At 41.6% G+C, this 26,679-nt stretch overlaps 1 protein-coding gene across 5 annotated transcripts in view; it reads left to right on the forward strand.

Annotated features, from left to right (window-relative positions):
• The window catches only part of LOC126237344 (proline-rich protein HaeIII subfamily 1-like), a 388,790-nt gene that overhangs the window by 61,493 nt on the left and 300,618 nt on the right, over nt 1-26,679 (forward strand). For 2 of the 5 annotated variants that reach the window (XM_049947402.1, XM_049947404.1), the window contains exon 2: nt 423-711. The exons of 2 other annotated variants lie outside the window; for them this stretch is intronic. In XM_049947402.1, coding sequence (XP_049803359.1) covers nt 423-711 — 289 coding nt within the window. The remainder of the gene's footprint in view (nt 1-422; nt 712-26,679) is intronic. One more of the 5 variants, XM_049947410.1, reaches the window with a different exon arrangement.

The following is a 26,679-nucleotide window of genomic DNA, read 5'->3' on the forward strand; positions in this document are numbered from 1 at the left end:
AAGTATTTAGAAGAGCATTCCTGGAGTCATTCTGTAGCAATTCTACGTATGTGGGTTGTCGTTCTGCTGGACTTGACCAAATCTCTTTTGGAATGCACAGTGGACATAAATGGATGCACGTGATCAGATTGGATGCTTACATAAGTGTCACCAGACGTATTAGGGGTCCCATATCACTCCAGTTGCACACGCCCAACACCATTACAGAGCCTCCACCAGCTTGAACCGTCCCCTGCTGATATGCAGTGTCCATGGTTTCATGAGGTTGACTCTATACAAGTACATGTTCATAAGCTCGATACAATATGAAACGAGACTCGTCCGACCATTAGCACTCCAATGTCTGTGTTAACAGGCTTAGGCAAGGAATAAAGTTTTGTGTCATGCAGTCAAGTAGTTTACAATATGACATTCTACTACAGGTATCAGCATGCCACAGCCAAGAGACTCCACCTGGCCCTCCTGGACCAACTGAGGGGCCACAGCCAACTGGTCCACCAGGCCCACCAACCGGAGGTCCTGAGCCAACTGGTCAACCAACCGGAGGTCCTGAACCAACTGGTCCACCAGGCCCACCAACTGGAGGTCCTGAGCCAACTGGTCAACCAACCGGAGGTCCTGAACCAACTGGACCACCAGGTCCACCAACTGGAGGTCCTGAACCAACTGGAGAGCCCCAACCAACTGGAGGGCCACAACCAACTGGTGGGCCTGAACCAACTGGTGAACCTCAGCCTACTGGAGGGCCTCAACCTACTGGACCACCAGGGCCGCCTGGCCGTTTTTAGCCTGGTGTTTTCTAGTAATGCGCATCTGGGAACGTTAAAGGATTTCAGCTTTTACTTTTATAGTTGACTTTAACCGAATTAATTGATGGAAGTGTTCTTATGATTCATAAAAAAACAATTCTGATTAAACTAGCAATGAAAAAGCTCCATTAACGTTTTATTTACTGTGTACTGCAAAAGCAACCAGTTCTCCAAAAATATGGTACCAATATGTAAAAATTGTTACAGGAGTTACTATCGGTTCATACCTCATCAAATATTTCGCCACTTCATTTGCAGTTCCAAAAGATGCTCTAAGTGGACGAAGGAGTCCGTGTTTCGGACTATGTGCACTTCATGAATTGATATATGGAAATATCATACTTTCAGGAAACACTCTTGTCATCTATAGAGAGTCCTGTGAAAGATTACTGATACATAACCTTTGAACGAACAGGCTTTGATGCTCTGTAATACAACTTGCGATCGAAGATGGTTTCCTTGAAACCTATTTATTCCTCCTTCAGTTATATATGTTTTACCTCTTTTTATGTATGGGTATTAGCAAACATATATAATTAGTATGATAGTGTGATTCTTAAATTTAATGGGGCTTCTGTTATTTGATTAATAAGTTGCCTTCTACAACAGTATTTATCTGGGATCTGGACTTAATGTTTCGTAGATAACAGCATATCTTATAGAACGAGTATTAACCGCAGGTCAGCGTAACACTAGTAGCAATGACAGCATAGCAATGACAGAAGGAAAGGGTACGTACCTCTTTTAGACTGTTCGTGCTGCCAGTTACAAGGAACCTGTCGCTAATGAAAAATTAAGCTGCATTCATCAAGATATGAATATTAATCAGTATGAGTAGATGAATGTCCTCAGTATTGTTTCAGTATACCGTCACCAATAAAAATAGAAGTCACTAAACTTAATCATACCGATATGACCGTTCACTTCAGTCTGAAGCAGAATGTCTATGCGAGTGGTACTACATTAAATGTAAAAGATTAAATAGGTAATGAAACAGACTGAGTGTCATTAAGGAAATAACTAGTGGATGCATCTTCTTTACAACGGAAATATTCTTGAAGGTTTTCTCAGCAATATGCAGCTCTGAGTAATACACAGCCATCCATATCAAATTGCGTAGACTGAAAAATTATTGAAAGTCTAAAGAAGAAATATGTAATTGGTGATTAAACTTCAGTAAGAAATTCTTCAACCATGACGTTTCTAATTATTCAAGGTTGGTTACCCAAAAATTTCCTATCTAGGCTTTCGAAATGCATATCAGAATGTACTGCTGCCCATTTGTATGTGGGGGCAAGATATTAGCACTAGATAAACTTAACGCACGTCCACATATTTAAAGGCTCATTTTTTCTCGCATAGCATACTTTAATGTAACATGAAGGGGACCATGGTTAAGCACAAACAATACGTTATTATACCACACGCTTTCAGGAGACCCAAACACTGTTACACCAGCCATGTTAAATTAATGGAACATATTCCATTGTGCTGCATGACCTGTAAAGAAAATGTTGTACAGAGAGATGATGAGTTTCTCGCCTGTTCTCGAAAGAAATTCAAAGCAATGGTAATTATTCTTCAGATAGTCCTTTTTTAATGTCCTTTTTTATAAATAGAAAAATTAAAACAATGCTAAAATGCGTCAATTGACAGGCAGTACAAATACCAGAAATTGTATGTCATTATCGCTAGTAGTTAACTTGAAAGTGTTCCTTATTAGCGAAAGAGAATATTTGTGGGAAATGATGTTTGAATTTTTAACAACAGTTCAATAGTGCTTTGCCTGTCTTGCTTGTGAAAGTATTTCTTTTTCCTCTTATCACTCCTCTTTCTCTCATTGTTTATGAATGACATATTACTGAATACGTAATTTCGAGAGAACATGACACCTAATAATATTCGCTTTGGTGCATATGGCAATAGAATGGTATACTCCATAGCGTATAATGTGCTCTGCCTACAAACCTTGGACAGATATATGGATTATGTCTAAACAGAGCAGACCCTTGGTTGACATACAATAGGTACCAACAACCAAAGCATGTATATGGGCGTAATTACTAGCTACAAAATATTGTCATGGGCATTATAAACTGCTCAGTTACTAAATAATTGTCTCCATGGGATTACACGGAATCAAAATGAGAGAGTGAGCAACGTAATTTGGACAAGAATTCTGGTCCTGATATGCTTGAAACTTTTTTTGCAGAGAACGTCGTAGTTGATGTTATCTTATACCTCATTAGAGCTAGGAGGGTTGCTCACATTATTACAAAAAACTGTCGTTATTTTGTTACTGATTACTTCCATGGAGGTTTGATGTACATACAAAAGCAATTTTCACGTATGCCATAAGTGCTGTGTACTAACGATACAATACAAAGGCAACAACAAAGATATTATGTTAGTCTTGAGACTCGCCATCTCAAACTCTCCCACGAGCGCCAACTGTATGAACATGTAACACATATGGCTTCTTATATATATAATATTTACGAGAAGCCTGTGTAAATATACTTTTTAGCAAATAAATTTAAAACGCCGTACTTAGAATTAAGCTAAACACGTATATTATTTTGAAAAGAAAGTCTCTCCCATTTCAAATCACAAGACGCACAAGAACTACTATTTCATTATTACCTAGGTCCAGAGCCCTTTAATGATGGCGACATCGAAGATATTATCGAAACTCCGGAACAATAAGTGAAAGGCATCAATAAATCACAATATAATCTGGAAAATGTCATTAGTTTATAGCACTCAAATAGGGAGTAGCTGGTACTACACAAATCAGCATATGAACCCATAACCTATAAGCTTATACACAATCAAAATTCTACAACATTTTACTATGGGATATGTACTCGGAGTACTTAGTCAGTAGTAAGCCAAATCTTGTGTATCAGATGTTTCGTACAAAATCTTACCACACACTGAAAAGTTCGGAGCTTTTATGAGGTCCAAGGAAAGAGAAACGAGATAGCTCGGACTTTTAGGAAACAATTGATCATGGCACATCAGTGAGAAAATGTTTTCGGACTTTGAAATAGGTCATTACGTTTTGACAAGTGTCAAAAAAAAGTAAAATAAAATTAAAAAAACGTTCATCTCAGCAGCAGTGAACGAGCATCTCATCACAGACGTGATCTTTCGTTACGGAGGAGAAGGAAGGGTGAGATCCCGGGAAAAGCTCTGTCGACGTGCTGAGTCATAATAATCAGATCACAACTAAATATTTTCGTTCTTATAAAATCTCAGCCGACAGTCTATGAAAAGGAAAATATATGTTTGTAGTAATGTAGATTTAATAAACATCTACATCTACGTGACTACTCTGTAATTCACTCTTAAATGGGTGGTAAAGGATTCTTCGAACCACCTTCAGAATATTTCTCTACAGTTCCACTGTTTAACAGCATGTGGGAAAATAGAATACACACATCTTTCTGTACAAGCTCAGATTTCTGTTATTCTATCATGATGATTATTTCTCCCTAAGTATATTGGTGATAATAAAAAGTTTACACGCTCAGAGGAGAAAACTGGTCATTGTAATTTCGTTATAAGATCTCACTGCAACGAAAAAGGACGAACAAGCACAGTGAAGGCCGTCTCTTTAGTAGAACTGTTACAAATTTTCTGTCTTTCGTTTGCCTAAATAAATGGCTCTGCTAAAGCATAACGACAACGGATGCACTGTTATCCTCGTTCCCCTGACACGCCTTATATACGCTTAACTGCTAGTGCTGCCACCAGCCATCTGTGCGTGGCTACTGCGTTGATGTCGAACATTTTTGGCGAGGACACAGATAACAGTGAATCGGAGAGCGAGTGCATGAAGTGGCAAATGCACAATACGCGTCGCTGCTGAGTATGCACTATCTAATCAAAAGTATCTGGACATTTATCAGTTGACATTAATATGCGGGGTCTTGCCTTCTTCACGTCTTGATCTCTACTTTCAATGAGGTATCTGAATTTCTGGCGAGGAATGGCAGCCCGTTCTTCCTCAAGATACGATAGCAGTGAAAGTAGTGAAGCTGGACGCTGGTGGCTGGAGCGGTCTCGACGTTCTGACTCATCTCAAAGTTGTTCCATTGGGATCAGGTTGGAAGTCTTTCCACGCCAGTCCATTTCAGGAATAATGCTGTCTTTTAAGCGGAACCATTGTCTCCAAACTGAATCTGTACTGTACACAGTAAACAGTGCTTTAAAGTCCGTCCATATGATGCCACATTCAACCTTTTCCTGAGCGTAATATGGATACCAGAAGTAAAAATGCGACATACTGTAACACCATCTCCTCTGTGCTTCACTGTTGACACATGATGGAAGGTAAACTCATCCAGCCTTCCGCCAAATCCAAATCTTTCATCATACTGTAAGAAGGCTGTTTAGGTTTTAATTTTGGTAACGCCAACAGTGACTGTGCTGTGTGCAGTCTGCGGCTGGTTGGACCCATTGTTAGAATATTCGCTTGTATCCTGTTGGGCTGTTGGATGTGAACAGCACGTAGCGTTGTACAGTTGGAAGTGAGCCACCAGCAGTGGTGGATGTGGGGAGAGAGATGCCAGAGATTTGAGAGCGGACGATCTGGACGTGCGTCCGTGAGAAAAAGGAAATTTGTAAGACTGGATGTCGTGAGGTAAATACATTATTTGTTGTCTATCAAAATCTTTCATTTGCTAACTATGCCTATCAGTAGTTAGTGCCTTCAGTAGTTAGAGTCTTTTATTTAGCTGGCAGTAATGGCGCTCACTGTATTGCAGTAGTTCGAGCAACGAAGATCTTCCTGATAAGTGATTCACGAAAGGTAAAGGTTATTGTTTGTCAGGGCCATTCTTTTGTAGGGATTATTGAAAGTCAGATTGTGTTGCGCTAAAATATTGTGTGTCAGTTTAGTGATGATCAGAATAAGTAATGAGATATCTGTCTGTCGACGTTCAGTTTTGCTCAGCTGTTTGAAAATCAAATAACGTAGAAGTTTATCAGCGCGTTTATCAGGGACGTTACAATATAGTCACATAGTGTTTCATGATTCTTCGTTCCAGTGTAGCATGATTCTTCGTTCCAGAGCACTTGTTTCCGGTCATCCACCATCCAGCAGAGTCGCTCTGCATTGCACCTCAAATGTGTGGGTTATGAGGTGCTGCTCGACCATTGCATCCCTTCCTTTTCAATTCCCTACTGGCAGTCACTGCACTTGCTGACCTGCTGGTAGCGCTTTTAAACTCACGAGTGGATCCTTGCCTCGAATCCAGGCACTTTTGCAATGCTCGGAGTCATGCCTGGTGCCAGTTTACCTGTGGCTGTTCCTTCGCGTTTCCACTTCAACATAACGTCAAAATTAGTCCATTTGTGCGCTTTATTACGGTTTAAATGTTACTGAGGGGTTGGTTACTCAGGTGACATCTGATGCCTGGTCCAAATTGAAGTGACTGAGCTCTCCCGACCAACCCATTCTGCTGTTACTGCTTTCATGTTGACAAAACTATACTCCCTGTCTTCTTTTATGGGTACAGTCCACCTCTCGTCACATCCGTTCGTCATTCCTGTGTTACGTAAGGCTGTCCGAATGCTTTTGATCAGATACTATATCTCGCCTGTGGTTAGGTGGAATATATAATCGTGAGAAATCAGGAAACAGTTAGCTGTAGCAGACATATCCAGAAATGTTCTCTCCCCATAAAGTCTTCTGGGAAAGATGTTTATTCTGTCCAGTCAAACATAGTAAGAGAGAAAATGAAAACTGAATTTTATTTTTCTGTCCACGACGGGGTGACTACTAACATAGCTATGAGGAAGGGAACTGCACCAGTCGTATTGACAATCAGTCTCACAGCATTTGCCCTGATAGTGTCAGGGATCCACAGAAACCGAAATCTTGACGGACACAGGGTCATTTGAAGTGCGGTCCCCTTGAATACGATTCTAGTATTTTTGTTATTATCCCTTTAATAGTCTACCGTGCATAAGAACATCGACACGTTATTTTCTCAAGAATGTGAATCTATCTATACAACATAGGTAGCGTTTCCTAAAACTTAAAATGTTTCGAATGGCTCTGAGCTCTGAGCACTATAGAATTTACCATTTGAGGTCACCAGTCCCCTAGACCTTAGAACTACTTAAACCTAACTAACCTAAGGACATCACACATGTCCATGAGCGAGGCAGGATTTGAACCTGCGACCGTAGCGGACGCGCGGTTCCAGACTGAAGCACCTGGAGCCGCTCGGTCACAACGACCGGCACTAAAACGTAAGGTATGCGTCATATAACCAAGGTCTCCGTTTGTGTAACCCATCTAGACCTCTATTTATTATTAATTGTGACTAATTTAGATCGACTAGCAATATAGCTTCGGGTCTAAGTTGTGAAAGGGAAGAATGAGCTGGAACTACACAAAAGTTACAGGAGTGTAACACTATCAGTTATGCTACCTACAAGGTGTTTCACAAGTCATCTTATACACTTTAAGAGCTTGTAGAGGGTACTTAGGAGATTTCGTTTTACATAGGAACCCACGTTAGAAGTGAAACAAGAGCTACTCAACCGCACGTCATCAGACTCCTTTGATATGGCCCCACCACGAATTCCTCCCATCTGCCAACCTTCCCATCTCAGACTAGCACTTGCAACCTACGTCGACACTTATTTTCTAGGTGTATGCCTCTGTCTTAATCTACAGTGTCTCCTCTCTACAGCACTCTATAGTACTATGGAAGTCATTCCCTAATGTCTTGACGCATGCTTTACCATCCTGTCGCTCCTTCTTGTCAGTGAATTCCATATAGTCCTTTTATCTCCGATTCTGTCCCTTCTTCCTGTCATTGTTTCTTTCCTCTCCAATTTTGTTGAGACCTCCTCATTCCTTGCCTTGTCAGTGACCTAGTGTTCTACATTTTTCTATCGAACCACATCTCAAATGCTTTAGATTCTCTTTTGTTGTCGTTTTTCCACAGTCCATGTTGCACCAGCACTCAACGCTGTGCTCCAAACCTACATTCCCAGAAATTTCCTCTTCGAATGAAGGTCTATGTTTGTTACTAGTAATCTACTATTGGCCAGTAATGCCTTTCTTGCCAGTGCTTACGTGCTTCTTATATCCTTCTTGGTTCATATTTCATGAGTTATTTTGTTACATATGTAGCAGATTTCCTTACCTTCGTCTGCTTCGTGTTCTCCATTGATGATGCTAAGTTTCCATTATTCCCATGGCCCCATATTTTGTACCCCATTTAACACATCTTGTAATTCATCTTCACCTTCAGTGAAGACAGTAATGCAAAAAGCGAATCTCATCATTGACATACTTTCACCAATATTTTATATCCAACCCTTGAACCTTCATTTATTTCCGTCGTGGCTTCTACGTTGTACAGATCGAAGAATAGGGGTGAAAGGCTACATCAGTGTCTTACACCCTATTTAATTCGAGCACATCTTTCTAGCCCTTCCAGTCTTATTGTTCCCTCGTAGTTTTTGTACATACTGTATATTACGCGTCTTCCCCTATACACTATGTGATCAAAAGTGTCCGGACATCTGACTGAAAATGACTTACAAGTTCATCGCGCCCTACATCGATAATGCAGGAATTCAGTATGGTGTTGGGCCACCCTTTGCCTTGATGACAACTTCCACTCACCGAGGCATACGTTCAATCAGGTGCTCGAAGGCTTCTTGGGGAATGGCAGCACATTCTTCACGGAGTGCTGCACTGAGGAGAGGTATCGATGTCGGTCAGTGAGGCCTGGCACGAAGTCGGCGATCCAAAACAACGCAAAGGTGTTCTATGGCATTCAGCTCAGGATTCTGTGAAGGCCAGTCCATTACAGGGATGTTATTGTCGTGTAACCACTCCACCACAGGCGTGCGTTGTGAAGAGGTGCTCGACCGGCTTGAAAGATGCAACCGCAATCCCCGGATTGCTCTTCAAGAGTGGGAAGCAATAAGGCGCTTAAAACATCAATGTAGACCTGTGCTGTGATATTGCCAAGCAAAACAACAAGGAGTGCAAGCTCCCTACATGAAAAGCACGACCATACAATAACACGACCGCCTCCGAATTTTACTGCTGGCACTACACACGCTGGCAGATGACGTTCACCGGGCATCCGCCATAGCCACACCCTGCCATCGGATCGCCACATTGTGTACTGATTCGTCACTCCACACAACGTTTATCCACTATTCAAACGTCCAATGTCTACGCTCCTTACACCAAGCGAGGTGTCGTTTGGCATTTACTGACGTGATGTGTGGCTTATGAGCAGGTCAGGTCAGTGTTATAGAAAGGAGTTAAATATCTGTCAACAAAGATTTCTGATCACTTCCCTAATACCATAAAATATTTCACATACAGCAAAGCAAGTTTTAAAGGTAATTTAAAATCATTTATTCAGAACTGTTCTGTATATCCCATAAACGAATTTTTCTCTAAACACTGGTAGTCTGTATAAAATCATAAAAACACCTAGTTATTAAGTGTAGTTATATGTGGAGGTCGAAAAATTAACGTGCCCGCTAATGTTAGAACTATTGTACAGACATCTTGCATCTCCTTATTTCCACATAATTTCACAAATAAAAAAAGATAAAAAAATTGTTCAAATTTCATCACCGTTTCTCTTCCTTTCAAGTGTCGGAAACTGGTTTGACGTAGCTCCCCGTGCTAGTCTAACCTGAGCAATCCTCTTCGTCTCTGTGTAACTCCTGCAAACTCTACCCGTTTCAACCAGCTTAATAAATTGATGCGTTGTTCTCCCTCTATAATTCCTCCCCTCCCCCCCCCCCCCCCCCCCAACACACTTCACACTTCCTTCTATTACCAAACTGACTCCTCAGGCTGTGTCCTACTAACTGCTGTAAGTTTCTTGTCTCTGCCACTGTATTCAGTACCTCCTCAATAGTTGTCCGGTCTACCCGTCAAATCCTCAGCAATGTACTAAAGCACTACATTTCCGAAGCTTGTATTCTCCTCCTGTTTGAACTACTTAAAGCCAATGTTTCATTTCCGTACAGGGCTACATTCCACACTAATATCTTAAGAAAATACATCCAAACACTTAAGTTAATATTTGATATCAACAATTTTATGTTTTTCAGTAACTCTTGGCTTCGCTATTACCATCCGCAATTTATATCCTCTCTTCTTCGGCGACTGTTAATTGCTTAGAATACAAGAAAATTAATCGACTAATTTTAGGTCACTTCTTAAACTAATGCTTTCAAAATATAATTCATTAACTTTTTCTTTTATAACTATTTATTACATTGTATTGGATGCCAAGTATGCATTTTTTTTTTTTTTTTTTTGTCATCAGTCCACTGACTGGTTTGATGCGGCCCGCCACGAATTCCTTTCCTGTGCTAACCTCTTCATCTCAGAGTAGAACTTGCAACCTACGTCCTGAATTATTCGCTTAACGTATTCCAATCTCTGTCTTCCTCTACGGTTTCTGCCCTCTAGAGCTCCCTCTAGTACCATTGAAGTCATTCCCTCATGTCTTAGCAGATGTCCTATCATCCTGTCCCTTCTCCTTATCAGTGTTTTTCACATATTCCTTTCCTCTCCGATTCTGCATAGAACCTCCTCATTCCTTACCTTACCAGTCCACCTAATTTTCAACATTCGTCTATAGCACCACATCTCAAATGCTTCGATTCTCTTCTGTTCCGGTTTTCCCACAGTCCATGTTTCACTATCATACAATGCTGTACCCCAGACGTACATCCTCAGAAATTTCTTCCTCAAATTAAGGCCGGTATTTGATATTAGTAGACTTCTCTTGGCCAGAAATGCCTGTTTTGCCATAGCGAGTCTGCTTTTGGTGTCCTCCTTGCTCCGTCCGTCAATGGTTATTTTACTGCCTAGGTAGCAGAATTCCTTAACTTCATTGACTTCGTGACCATCAATCCTGATGTTAAGTTTCTCGCTGTTCTCATTTCTACTACTTCTTATTACCTTCGTCTTTCTCCGATTTACTCATTAGACTGTTCATACCGTTCAGCAGATCATTTAATTCTTCTTCACTTTCACTCAGGATAGCAATGTCATCAGCGAATCGTATCATTGATATCCTTTCACCTTGTATTTTAATTCCACTCCTGAACCTTTCTTTTATTTCCATCATTGTTTCTTCGACGTACAGATTGAAGAGAAGGGGCGAAAGGCTACAGCCTTGTCTTACACCCTTCTTAATACGAGCACTTCGTTCTTGATCGTCCACTCTTATTATTCCCTCTTGGTTGTTGTACATATTGTATATGACCCGTCTCTCCCTATAGCTTACCCCTACTTTTTTCAGAATCTCGAACAGCTTGCACCATTTTATATTGTCGAACGATTTTTCCAGGTCGACAAATCCTATGAAAGTGTCTTGATTTTTCTTTAGCCGTGCTTCCATTATTAGCCGTAACGTCAGAATTGCCTCTCTGCTCGCTTTACTTTTCCTAAAGCCAAACTGATCGTCACCTAGCGCATTCTCAATTTTCTTTTCCATTCTTCTGTATATTATTCTTGTAAGCAGATTCGATGCATGACCTGTTAAGCTGATTGTGCGATAATTCTCGCACTTGTCAGCTCTTGCCGTCTTCGGAATTGTGTGGATGATGCTTTTCCGAAAGTCAGATGGTATGTCGCCAGACTCATATATACTGCACACCAACGTGAGTAGTCGTTTTGTTGCCACCTCCCCCAATGATTTTAGAAATTCTGATGGAATGTTATCTATTCCCTCTGCCTTATTTGACCGTGAGTCCTCCAAAGCTCTTTTAAATTCCGATTCTAATACTGGATCCCCTATCTCTTCTAAATCGACTCCTGTTTCTTCTTCTATCACATCAGACAAATCTTCACCCTCATAGAGGCTTACAATGTATTCTTTCCACCTATCTGCTCTCTCCTCTGCATTTAACAGTGGAATTCCCGTTGCACTCTTAATGTTACCACCGTTGCTTTTAATGTCAACAAAGGTTGTTTTGACTTTCCTGTATGCTGAGCCTGTCCTTCCGACAATCATATCTTTTCGATGTCTTCACATTTTTCCTGCAGCCATTTCGTATTAGCTTCCCTGCACTTCCTATTTATTTCATTCCTCAGAGACTTGTATTTCTGTATTCCTGATTTTCCCAGAACATGTTTGTACTTCCTCCTTTCATCAATCAACTGTTCTTCTGTTACCCATGGTTTCTTCGCAGCTACCTTCTTTGTACCTATGTTTTCCTTCCCAACTTCTGTGATGGCCCTTTTTAGAGATGTCCATTCCTCTTCAACTGTACTGCCTACTGCGCTATTCCTTATTCCTGTATCTATAGCGTTAGAGAACTTCAAACGTATCTCGTCATTCCTTAGTACTTCCGTATCCCACTTCTTTGCGTATCGATTCTTCCTGACTAATGTCTTGAACTTCAGCCTACTCTTCATCACTACTATATTGTGATCTGAGTCTATATCTGCTCCTGGGTACGCCTTACAGTCCAGTATCTGATTTCGGAATCTCTGTCTGACCATGATGTAATCTAATTGAAATCTTCCCGTATCTCCCGGCCTTTTCCAAGTATACCTCCTCCTCTTCTGATTCTTGAACAGGGTATTCGCTATCACTAGCTGAAACTTGTTACAGAACTCAATTAGTCTTTCTCCTCTTTCATTCCTTGTCCCAAGCCCATATTCTCCTGTAACCTTTTCTTCAACTCCTTCTCCTACAACTACATTCCAGTCGCCCATGACTATTAGATTTTCGTCCCCCTTTACATACTGCATTACCCTTTCAATATCCTCATACACTTTCTCTATCTTTTCATCTTCAGCTTCTGATTAGAACAACCCGGTCACTGAACTGTTCACAGTAACACACCCTCTGCCCTACCTTCCGATTCATAACGAATCCTACACCTGTTATACCATTTTCTGCTGCTGTTGATATTACCCGATAATCATCTGACCAGAAATCCTTGTTCTCCTTCGACTTCACTTCACTGACCCCTAATATATCTAGATTGAGCCTTTGCATTTCCCTTTTCAGATTTTCTAGTTTCCCTACCACGTTCAAGTTTCTGACATTCCACGCCCCGACTCGTAGAACGTTATCCTTTCGTTGATTATTCAATCTTTTTCTCATGGTAACCTCCCCCTTGGCAGTCCCCTCCCGGAGATCCGAATGGGGGACTATTCCGGAATCTTTTGCCAATGGAGAGATCATCATGACACTTCTTCAATTACAGGCCACATGTCCTGTGGATACACGTTACGTGTCTTTAATGCAATGGTTTCCATTGCCTTCTGCATCCTCATGTCGTTGATCATTGCTGATTCTTCCGCCTTTAGGGGCAATTTCCCACCCCTAGGACAGGAGAGTGTCCTGAACCCCTATCCGCTCCTCCGTCCTCTTTGACAAGGCCGTTGGCAGAATGAGGCTGACTTCTTATGCCGGAAGTTTTCGGCCGCCAATGCTGATTATTTATCAAAATTTAGGCAGTGGCGGGGATTGAACCCGGGACCGAAAACGTTTTGATTATGAATCAAAGACGCTACCCCTAGACCACGGGTTCTTGCAAGTATGTCATTATAATAGTTATTTCTAATTTGGTTTCTGTCGAAACACAAATAATGGAAAGACACTACATCAATTTTGCATCATTGAATACATTTCTTTATGATTAATTGAAGCAGTCAACAATAATGGTTGATCATGATCACTCATTCAGTTTCTGTAATAAAACAACGACTGATTTCTAATGTGTGTGGTTGTGTAAAAAGACGCATCTTATGATGTAGTCCTAATAGTAAACGTCATAATTTCTGTAATTGATTGTCGTTGTTTCAAAACTACATTGGCGGAATCTTAATCTTATTTCAGAAGGAATACCACTTAATTTCCATCTACATTTATGATGTAGTTTACAATATGAGATTCCAATACAGGTATCAGCATGCCGCAGCCAAGAGACTCCACCTGGCTATCGTAGACTAACTGAAGAGCCAACAACAGCCATCTGGTCCACCAGGCCCACCAACCTGAGGTCCTGATCCAACAGGTCAATCAACTGGAGGTCCTGAACCAACTGGACAACCAAGTCCACCAACTGGTGGGCCTCAACCAACTGGAGACCCCCAGCCAACTGGCGAACCTCAGCCTACTGGAGGACCTCAACCTACTGGACCACCAGGCCACCTGGCCATATTTGGCGTGGTGTTTTCTAGTGTTGCAAGATTAGCGAACCTGGAAACATTAAAGCATTTCAACTGTTTCTAGTTGAAGTTAGCCGAATTAATTGATGGAAGTGTTCTTATGATACATACAAATTAATTCCGATTAAACCAGCAATGAAAAAGCTCCATTAACGTTTTGTTTATTGTGTACTGTAAAATCAACCATTTCTCCAAAAATATGATACCAATATGCAGAAATCATTACATGCCTCATCAAATTCTTCACTACATAGTTAGCAGTTCGAAAAGATGCTGTACATGGCCGAAGGAGTCAGTATTACCGACTATGTGAGCTTCATGAATTGATTCGTTTTTGGCAAAAAACAAATAATGGCATGGTTCAAATGGTTCAAATGGCTCTGAACACTATGGGACTTAACATCTATGGTCATCAGTCCTCTAGAACTTAGAACTACTTAAACCTAACTAACCTAAGGGCATCACACTGCCCGAGGCAAGATTCGAACCTGCGACCGTAGCGGTTACGCGGTTCGAGACTGAAGTGCCTAGAACCGCACGGCCGGATCGGCCGGCAATAATGGCATGAAACTACATCTAATTTGCATCAATGCATACCTTTCTTTATGATTCCTTGAAGCAATCGACAATAATGGTTGATCATGTTCACTCATTCATTTTCTGTAATGAAACAGTAAGACTGATTTCTAATGTGTGTCAGTGTAAAAAAACTAATTGTTCTTTCAACGATGTTGAGGCTTTGATGTTCTGTAATGCACCTTATGATCTACGGTGATTCCTTTGAAACCTATTTGCCCATCTTTCAGTTACATATTTTTTTACCCTGTCCGCTCCAATAAATGAACGGACAGCTCGTTGGATTGCCACGCATTTGGGGCCTGGGTTCGATTCCCGGCTGCTGGGTATTGTGCTGTCCTCATCATCATCTCATCCCCATTGTCGACGCGGATGTCGCCCAATCTTGCGTCGCACTCAATAAGACTTGCACTTGGCTGGCGAACTTCCCGCCTGGGAACTCCCGGCCACTGACGCCATACGAGCATTTTTTACATTTTTTGCCCTTCTTTATGTATGTGACTTAGTACACACATATTATTAGTTGGATAGTGTGATTCTTAAATTTCGTGAGCCTACTAGTATTTAATAATAAGTTGCCTTCTAACAAAAATATTTATCTGGGATCTGGAATTTGTGTTTCGTAGATCCTAGCACATCTCCCGAAAAGAATGTTAGCCGGAAATCAGCGTAACATAGGTAGCAGCAATAACAGAAGCGATAGGTATGTAGCTGTTTTAGACTGGACGTAGATGGTGCTGCCATTTAGAGTGAGAACTTAAGCCGCATTCACTAAGGTACCAATATTAATCAACATAAGTAGATGAATGTCCTCAGCACTGTTTGAGGATACCATCATCAATAAAAATAGAACTCGCTAAACTTAGTCACACCGATCTGACCATTGCGTTGTTTTTGAAGCACAATGGCTACATGAATGGCACGACTTTAAAGGTTAAAGATTAAAAAGAAACATACAATACTGCGAGTCATTAAGGAGATAATGAGCAGATGCACCTTTTTTACAGTGGAAATATTATTGAATACTCTCTATGGAAAACGCAGCTCTGAGTAATACATGGTAATCCATATAAAATTGGGTGGACTGAAATATTTTTGAAAGGCTAAAGAAGAACTGTGTAATTTGGGATCAAACTTCAGTAGCCCGCAGCTCGTGGTCGTGCGGTAGTGTTCTCGCTTCCCACGCCCGAGTTCCCGGGTTCGATTCCCGGCGGGATCAGGGATTTTCTCTGCCTCGTGATGGCTGGGTGTTCTGTGATGTCCTTAGGTTAGTTAGGTTTAAGTAGTTCTAAGTTCTAGGGGACTGATGACCATAGATGTTAAGTCCCATAGTGCTCAGAGCCATTTGAACCATCAAACTTCAGTAAGAAATTCTTCCAGCTAAAGGTTTCAAATTATTCAAGGTTGGCTTTCCAAAAATTTCCGATCGAAGCTTTCATGATGAATGTGAGAATGTGAGGATGCCCTTTTGTATGTAGGGGAAAGATACTAGCAGTAAAAAACTACATCTACGTCTTCATCTACACGATTACTCTGCAATTCACACTTAAGTGCCTGGCAGAGGGTTCATCGAACCATTTTCGTACTACTTCTCTACCATTCCACTCTCGAATGGCACGTTGGAAAAAGGTAACACCTAATCTTTCCGTTCGAGCTCTGGTTTCTCTTATTTTATTATGATGATCATAGTTTTGATTTTTCTAGTTATAAAAAGGACATTCCATTGTTCAAGAGCAATCCGGGGCTGGCGATTGCATCTTTCAACACGATCGAGCACCTGTTAATAAAGCACCACCTGTGGCGGAGTGGCTTCAATACAATAGACTGTAATGTAATGCAATAGCTTGCACAGTGTCCTGAAATGAATCCTATGGAATATCTTTGAGATGTTTTGGAATGCCGACTTCGTGCCAGGGCTCACCGACCGACATCGATACCTCTCCTCAATGTATCACTTCGTGAAGAATGGGATGCCATTCCCGAAGAAACCTTGCAGCACCTGATTGAAAGTATGCCTGCGAGAATGGAAGCTGTCATCCATACTGAATTCCAGCATTACCAATCGAGGTCGCCACGAACTTATAAGTCATTTCCAGGCAGGTGTCCGGATACTCCTCCGTGATTGCGATAAAGATGAATGCTTACGTGGTTCTTGCGATAAGGACACGATGCAATTTCTGCTCCAAGTTTATACATTTCAAGCTTGTGGTCTGTCCGTAACACGTTGGTTGTGATGTTAACTCCGTATCTTTCTTTCCATCCTCAGCCCCAGAAGAGAGATGACTCCGCATATTTTTATGCTTAACTGGCTTTAAAATATCGCGATTCCTCGCTGTATAATTACTAAACTGTATTCCAAAAGTATGACTCTATGAAATTTCTTTCCTGGTGCAAGGCAAATGGCGTAGCCAAGCTCTCTTCGCGCATTAGAGCATGATAAATGTTCCTCTTTCCCTTTTATTTCGGCGTTTGTGACACAACAAGTAGCCCCGTGGCGAACTGCGTTTTCTACTCCTGCCCATAGAACCTCTTCATCCTTCTCTTCCGCCCTTCTTTCGAGATCGTAAGTATCACTGTGTGTGCTCCACTGGTGGCTCCCTGTCGTTTTCCTGGCCTTCTGTGTCATTGATCTCTGGTGCATTGCAAAATATATGTGCACTTGCCTCCACAGTTTCCCAACTTCATCCACAATTTCGACCAATACTTCCTGTGTTTAACAACCCAACTGATACTTGCCTCTCGGCTTGTCATACCCTCACTCTTTTGGTAGTAGTACCCACATTCATCCTCATCACATATCCTGCGAATCTTACCGTTTTCCTGGTACAAGTTGGAAGGGAACCCATGGTCTAAGGCTGCGCCCTTAATGTCATACAATAGAAGCACCCATTCTACAGGTGGCGTCATACATGATGGGCTGTGAACGTCCCTTGTCTTCACCCTATTGCACGCTCTGTGTGGTATGTCACCGTCAACGCTTAACAATCGTTCTTGTCTCAACCAAGTTCATCTGGCCGACTCTCCGCTTTGCAGGGTGGAGATCATCAGCAGTATCTGGTCCTGCGAATTCTGTCTTTCTTCACACGTGCCATTCTTGACAGACTTGCACCACAAATGATACCATTGTTCCAAGATCATGCGTACTACCGGCAGGCGAAGACTCACTGTGTGCAATGGTTCACACAGCGAGTTCACTCAAAGAAAGAAACACTGTTCTCTGTTACAAACTAAAACAACCACTAAAACTAAACGTGATCACTAGAATACAAAACACTTTTTCTCTCTTTCAAAAACATGATAACCTCTCGCCCCTTTCCTTTCCACGTTTGTTATGTTTACGTAGAGCTATTGGAATAGTCGTAGTTAGGGTTGGGGGGGGGGGGGGGCATGTCTGAAGTGGCGTAGATGTCATTTTTTCTTTTAGGGTCAAAGTGGCAGTAGCAAACAGATACTTCATCTTCGTAAGTTCCTTTATAATCAGGGGAAAAGGTAGGACCAGCTGCCACCAGTAAAAAAAAAACTGAGAGGAAAGAAAATGTAGCGCTTTTGACTAGTAATCAAAACTTCCTGGGTCCCAGGTGAAAACCTCGCCACTGCTTAAATTTTGAATAAAAATCATCAGAAATTGCAACCGAAGACTTCTGGCATAAGATTCACCCAAGTTCTATCAACGTCATTGTGAAAGTGGGCGGACGAGTGGACAGAGATCCAGAGCAATCTCTTGACCCCATGTGGTAGGAAATTGTGCTAAAAAGGCGGAAGAATAAGCAATAATCATCGGCATGAGGATGTAGAAGGCAGTGTACACCACTACATTAAAGACACATAATGTATATCCACAGCACATGAGACATGTAACTGAACAAGTGTCATGACGATCACTCTGTAGGCAAAAGATTTCGCAACAGTCCCCCTTCCAGATCTCCGGGAGAGGACTGCCAAGGAGAGGTGACCATGAGCAAAAAGACTGAATGACTAATCAGAGGTTGACGTTCTAAGAGTCGGGTTGTAGAATTTAAGAAGTCTCAACGTGGCTAGAAAATCTGAAAAGGGAAATACTAAGGCTCATTCTAAATACAGTGGTATATAGTGAAGTGGATTGGAGAGAAGGCTAGGATTTCTGGTTAGACGAGTACAGGGTAATATCAACTGCAGCAGAAAATGATATACCGGAAGTAGCATTCGTTGTGAATGGGAAGATAGGCAAAGAGTGAGTTAGTGTGAACAGTTTAGTGATAGGGTTGTCCTCCTCAGAATCGATAGCAACTCAACACCGACAACAATGCTCAGGTATACAAGGAGATGGGGAAACTGTAAAAGAATATCGAACGGATAATTCAATACGTAAAGGGAGATGAAAGTGCAATAGTCATTGAGGACTGGGATGTGGTTGAAAGGGAAGGAACAGAAGAAAACGACACGGGAGAATGTGGAGCTGGTAGCTGAATGAACTAAGGAAAAGACTAATTGAATTCTGCAATAAATTTCGGCTAGCAATTGGAAAAGTTTTTTTTTCCAGAATCACTACAGGAGGAGGTATACTTGGAAAAGACTGGAAGGGATATGAATACTTTATTCAGAGCAAGGTCAAGCGAAGATTTCGAAATCAAATATTGGACCGTAAGGCGCACCAAAGAGCATATACAGATCCTGATCACAATTTAGTAATGATGAACAGTAGGCAGACGTTTATGAGACTAGCCTGGAAGAATCAATGAACAGCTCAGTAGTCAGTTCAGCTGTATAGCTAATGACAGTTGTAGAGCGCATTCACAGAAGCTGGAAAGAAAAAGATAGATACAGAAAGTCAACTGGGAATAAGCCATGGCTAACACAATAAATAATTCAGTTGATCGACGAAAGAAGGAAGAACAAAAATGTTCTGGGGAATTTGGGGTTACTAAAATACAATACAAGTCACTTAGAGATGAAATAAATAGGAAGTGCAGGAAAGCTAAGGATAAATGAGCAGAAAACGAGAAAGAAATGATTGTCGGAAGAACCTAATCAGCAAACAGAGAGGCTGAAACGATCTTCAGGGAAATTAAAAGCAAAGGCGTTTACATTAAGAATGCTATAGGAATACTACTGTCAAGCAAGAGACTATAAGTGAGAGAAGTAAAGGCACACGCAGTTAGACAGCTCATGCATCCAAGCCGCTGACAGGAATAATGTATAAAATAAAGGAAAAGAAAATTAGTTTATGTTAGATGACGATCGGAGTGGCTTTAGGAAAGGCAACGACACCAGAGTGGCAGTTCTGATGTTGCAATTGATAATGGCACAAAGTACGCCCCCGGTAACTGAGTGGTCAGCGTTACAGAATGTCAACCCTACGGGCCCGAGTTCGATTCCAGGTTGGTCGGAAATTTTCTCCGATCAGGGACTAGGAGTTGTGTTGTCCTAATCATCATCATTTCACCCCTATCTCGGCGCAAGTCGCCGAAGTGGTGTCAAATGGAATGACTTGCAAACCGGCGAACTGTCTACCCGACGGGAGGCCGTCGTCCCACCACTTGCTATGGCAACAAGACTGAAAGAAAACTGAGAAACTTTCACAGGATGTGTTCATCTGGAAAAAACGTTCGACACTGTAAAACTTCGAACGTAGTCAGGTGAATGTGTGTCACTTGGTCATACCTCTGTACACGAGATTTACACATGCCTAAACATCACTAAGTCCACTGTTTGCATGTGGTAGTGAAGTGGAAACACGAAGGGACACGCACAGCACAACAGCATGCAGGTCGACCTCGTCTGTTGACTGACAGAGACCGCCTACATTAGAAGAGGATCGTAATGTGTAATAGGCAGACATCTATCCACACCGTTACACAGGAATTCCAGTTGCATCAGGATGCACTGCAAGTACTCTGATAGTTAGGAGGGAGGTGAGAAAACTTGGATCTCATGGTCGAGCGGCTGCTCATAAGCCACACATCACGGTGGTAAACGCCAAACGATGCCTCGCTTGGTGTAAGGAGCGTAAATATTGGACGTTTGAATAATGGATAAACGTTGTGTGGGGTGACGAATCACGGTACACAATTTTACGATCCGCTGGCAGGCTGTAGGTATGGCGCATCTCCGGTGGACGTCATCTGCCAGTGTGTGTAGGGCCAGCAGTAAAATTAGAAGTCCGTAGTCTTACGGTGTGGTCGTTCTTTTCATAAAGGGGGCATGCCCCCCTTGTTGTTTTGCGTGGCACTATCACAGAGCGGGGCTACATTGGTGTTTTAAGCGCCTTATTGCTTCCCACTCTTGAAGAGCAGTCCGGGGATTGCGGTTGCATCTTTCAACCAGATCGTGCACCTGTTCGTAATGTACGCCTGTGGTGGAGTGGTTACACGACAATAACATCCCTGTAATGGACTGGCCTTCACAGACTCCTGAGCTGAATGCCATAGAACACCTTTGCGATGTTTTGGATCGCCGACTTTTTGTCAGGCCTCACCGACCGACATCGATACCTCTCCTCAGTGCAGCACTTCGTGAAGAACGGGCTGCCATTCCCGAAGGAGCCTTCGAGCACCTGATTGAACGTATGCCTGCGAGAGTGGAAGCTGTCATCAAGACTACGGGTGGGAAAACACCATACTGAATTCCTGCATTACCGATGTAGGGCGCGATAAACTTGTAAGTCATTCTCAGCCAGGTGTCCGGATACTTTTGATGACATAGTGTATAGAGTAAGACGCGTCATATACAGTATGCACAAAAACTACGAGGGAACAATAAGACTGGAAGAGCTAGAAAGATGTGCCAGAATTAAATAGGGCGTAAGACACTGATGTAGTCTTTCGCCCCTACTCTTCGATCTGTACAACGAAGAAGCCATGACAGAAATAAACGAAAGTTTCAACAGTGGGATATAAAATCCTTGGTGAAAATATTTCAATGAAGAGATTCGCTTTTTGCATTACTGTCTTCACTGAAGGTGAAGAAAAATTACAATATGTGTTAAATGGGGTTCAAAATATGGGGCAATGGGAATGGTGGAAGCTTAGCATCAGAAATGGAGAACACGAAGCAGACGAAGGTAAGGAATTCTGCTACATATGCAACAAAATAACTCATGACGTATGAACCAATAAGGATATAAGAAGCACACAAGCACTGGCAAGAAGGACATTACTGCCCAATAGTAGATTATTAGTAACAAACATAGACCTTCATTCGAAGAGGAAATTTCTGGGAATGTAAGTTTGGGGCACAGCATTGTGTGCTAGTGAAACATGGACTGTGGAAAAACCAGAACGAAAGAGAATCGAAGAATTTGAGATGCGGTGCGATAGAAAGATGTAGAAAATTAGGTCACTGATAAGGTAAGGAATGACGAGGTTCTCAAGAAAATTGGAGAGGAAAGAAACAATGACAGGAAGAAGGGACAGAATCGGAGATAATAGGACTATATGGAAATCATTGACAAGAAGGAGCGACATGATGGTAAAGCATGCGTCAAGACTTTAGGCAATGACTTCCATAGTACTGTAGGGAGCTGTAGAGGGAAGAAACTGTAGAGGAAGACAGAGGCATACACCTAGAAAATAAGTGTCGACGTAGGTTGCAAGCGCTAGTCTGAGATGGGAAGGCTTGCAGATGCGAGGAATTCGTGATGGGGTGACATCAAAGTAGTGTGATGACGTGCGATTGAGTAGCTCTTGTTTCCCTTCTAACATGGAAACGAACCATTTCTGGGCATGTGTTCCTATGTAAAACGATATCTCCTAAGTCCCCTCTACAAGCTCTTGAAGTATGTAAGATATAGATGGGGTACAAAAAAGGAGTTCGTGGTTATATGACGCATAACTTACGTTTTAGGGTCGGCCACTGTGGCCGAGTGGTTCTCGGCGCTTCAGTCTGGAACTGCACGACCGCTACGGTCGCAGGTTCAAATCCTGCCTCGGGCATTGATGTATTATGTTTAAGTAGTTCTAACTTCTAGGGGACTGATGACCTCAGATGTTAAGTCCCATAGTGCTCAGAGCCATTTGAACCATTTTTGAACCATTTTAAGTTTCAGGAAACGCGAGAGATGTATAGATGGATTCGCATACTTGAGAAACTAAAGTGTCGATGCTCTTATGCAAGGTAGCCTATGAAAGGGATCAGATAATAATAAAGATACTAGACTCGTATTAAAGGGGACCGAAGTTCAAATGACTCTCTGCCCGTCAAGATTCGTTATGAGTGGATCCCTGACACTCTCAAATCGAATGCTGTGAGAATGATTGTCAACAGGACTCGTCCAGTTCCCTTCCTCATAGCTATGTTAGTAGTAATCCCGTCGTCGACAGGAAATTAAAACTCAGTTTCCTTTTCTCTCTTACTATGTTTGACTGTACAGAATAAACATCTTTCCCAGAAGACTTTATGGGGAGAAAACGTTTCTGGATATGTTACCTACAGATAACTGTTTCCTGATTTCTCACGAATATATATTCCACCTCATCACAGACGACATATAGTATCTGATCAAAAGCATTCGGACAGCCTTACGTAACACAGGAATGACGAACAGATGTCACGAGAGGTGGACTGCACCTATAAAAGGAGACAGGGAGTATAGTTTTGTCAACAGGAAAGCAGTAACAGTAGAATGGGTCGGTCGGGAGAGCTCAGTCACTTCAAATTTGGACCAGGCATCAGACGTCACCTGAGTAAGCAATCCCTCAGCAACATTTACGCCCTAATAAAGCGTTCAAATGGACTAATTTTGAAGTGATGTTGAAGTGGAAACGAGAAGGAACAGCCACGGGTAAACTGACACCAGGCAGGACCCCGAGCATTGCAAAAGTGCCTGAATTCGAGGCAAGGATCCACTCGTGAGTTCAAAAGCGCTACCAGCAGTTCAGTTAGTGCAGTCACTGACAGTAGGGAATTGAAAAGGAAGGGATGCAATGGTCGAGCAGCACCTCATAACCCACACATTTGAGGTGCAATGCAGAGCGAGTCTGCTGGATAGTGGATGACCGGAAACAAGTGGTCTGGAACGAAGAATCATGCTACACTATGTGACTATATTGTAACGTCCCATTAGAAAAAGTATAAATGACTGTGCTGGTAAACCTCTACGTATTTGATTTTCAAACAGCTGAGCAAAACTGAACGTCGACAGACAGATATCTCTTTACTTATTCTGATGATCACTAAACTGACACACAATATTTTAGCTCAACGCAATCTGACTTTCAATAATACCTACAAAAGAATGGCTCTGACTAACAATAACCTTTACCTTTCATGAATCACTTTTCACAAAATCATCGTTACTCGAGCTACTGCAATACAGCGAGCGCCAATACTGCCAGCTAAATAAAAGATGCTAACTACTGAAGGCAGTAACTACTGTTAGGCATAGTAAGCACATGAAATATTTTGATAGAAAACAAACAATGTATTTACCTTAATAGTGTTGAGGAGGCATAATATATATATATATATATATATATATATATATATATATATATATATATATATATATATATATATATATATATATATATATCAGTTCATGACATCCAGTCTTACAAATTTCCTATTTCTGACGGACGCACGTCCAGATCGTCCGAGCTAAAAACTCTGCCATCTCTCTCCCCACGTCCACCACTGCTGGCGGCTCACCTCCCACTGCATAACGCTACGTGCTATTCACATCCAACAGCCCAACAGTACACAAGCGAATATTGTAACAATGAGTCCAACCAGCCACAGACTTCCCACTGCACAGTCAGTGGCGGCGTTACCAACATAAAAACCGAAAGAGCCTTCTTACAATATGATGGAAGATTTGGATTTGGCGGAAGTCTGAATGAAGTTACCTGCCATCATATGTCAACAGTGAAGCACAGAGGAGATGGTGTCACAGTGTGGTCGCATTTTTAGTGGTTGTACTTCTGGTACCCATATTACGCTTAGGAAAAGGTTGAATGTGGCATCATATGGACGCACTTTAAATCATGGTTTACTATGTACAGTAGAGATTCAGTTTGGAGACGATGGTCCCGCTTAAAAGACAGCATTATTCCTGAAATGGACTGGCGTGCAAAGACTTCCGACCTGAACCCAATGGGACAGAGTCAGAACGTCGAGGCCGCCCTAGCCACCAGCGTCCAGCGTCACTATTTTCACTGGTATCGGCTCTTGAGGAAGAACGGGCTGCCATTCCTCGCCAGAAATTCAGATACCTCAACGAAAGTGGAGTTCAAGACGTCAAGAAGGCAAAACCCTGCATATTTATGTGCATTGATAAATGTCCAGATATTTTTGATTGGATAGTGTATATTTAGTAGCGATAGATATAGTTCATTTGCCACTTCATACACTCGCTCTTCGATGCACTATTATCTGTGTTTTCGCCATCAATGCTCGACATCAACTGAGTAGCCACGCACAGATGGCGGGTGGCAGCATTAGCAGTTAAGCGTATATAAGGCGTGTCAGGGGGACGAGGATAACAGTGCATCCGTTGTCGTTATGGATTAGCAGAGCCATTTATTTAGGCAAACGTTTTACTGATAGAAAACTTGTGACAGTTCTACTAAAGAGACGGCCTTCACTGTGCTTGTTCGTCCTCTACTGGACTATTGCTGTTCTGTGTGGGATCCTTACCAGACAGATCAGGTCAAAGAAGGGCAGCTTTCTACTATCGGAAAACAGGCAAAATACTGTCATGGATATGATAAAATAGTTTGGTGGTCATTAAGACAAAAGGGTTTTTCGTTGCAGTGAGATATTATAACTAAATTACAATGACCAATTTTCTCCTCTGAGCGTGTAACCTTTTTATTATCACCAACATACTTAGGGAGAAATGGTCATCATGATAGAATAACAGAAATCTGAGCTTGTACAGAAAGATGTGTGTATTCTATTTTCCCACATGCTGTTAAACAATGGAACGGTAGAGAAATATTCTGAAGGTGGTTCGAAGAATCCTTTACCACCCATTTAAGAGTGAATTACAGAGTAGTCACGTAGATGTAGATGTTTATTAAATCTACATTACTACAAACATATATCTTCCTTTTCATAGACTGTCGGCTGAGATTTTATAAGAACGAAAATATTTAGTTGTGATCTGATTATTATGACTCAGCACGTCGACAGAGCTTTTTCCGGTGTCTCACCCTTCCTTTTCCTCCGTAACGAAAGATCACGTCTGTGATGAGATGCTCGTTCACTGCTGCTGAGATGAACGTTTTTTTTAATTTTTTTTTAACTTGTCCAAACTTAATGATCTATTTCAAAGTCTGAAAACATTTTCTCACTGATGTGCCACGATCAATTATTTCCTGACAGTCCGAGCTATCTCTTTTCTCTTTCCTTGGACCTCATAAAAGCTCCGGACTTTCCAGTGTGAGGTCAGATTCTGTACGAAACATCTGATACACAAGATTTGGCTGTATTATTGTAGCTTACTACTGACTAAGTACCTCGAGCACATATCCCAAAGTAAAATGTTGTATAATTTTGATTGTGGATAAATTAATAGGTTATGGGTTCATATGCTGGTTTGTGTAGTGTTTGTGTGCTATAAACTAATGACATTTTCCAGATTATGTTATGATTTATTGATGCCTTTCACTTATTGTTCCGGAGTTGCGATAATATCTTCGAAGTCGCCGTGTTAAAGGGCTCTGGACCTAGGTAATAATGAAAATGTAATTTTTGTGCGTCTTGTGAAATGAAATACAAGAGACTTTCTTTTCAAAATAATATACATAGTATGTGTTTAGCTTAATTCTAATTAAGGCGTTTTAAACTTATATTCAAAAAAGTGTTTTTACGCAGGCTTCTCATAAAACATTAGCTGGAAATATATAACCAACCATCTGTGTTACATCTTCCTACAGTGGCGCACGTGGGACAGTTTGAGATGGCGAGTCTCAAAACTAACATAATATCTTTGTTGTTGCCTTTGTATTGTATCTTTAGTACACAGCACTTATGACATGCCTGAAAATTGCTTTTGTATGTACATCAAGCCTACATGGAAGTAATCAGTAACAAAATAACTACAGTTTTTTGTATAAATGTGGGCACCGCTCCTAGCTCTGATGTGGTATAAGATAATATCAACTACGACGTTCT

This window comes from Schistocerca nitens, chromosome 2 (assembly GCF_023898315.1).
Source record: "Schistocerca nitens isolate TAMUIC-IGC-003100 chromosome 2, iqSchNite1.1, whole genome shotgun sequence".
NCBI classification, from domain to species: Eukaryota; Metazoa; Arthropoda; class Insecta; order Orthoptera; family Acrididae; genus Schistocerca; species Schistocerca nitens.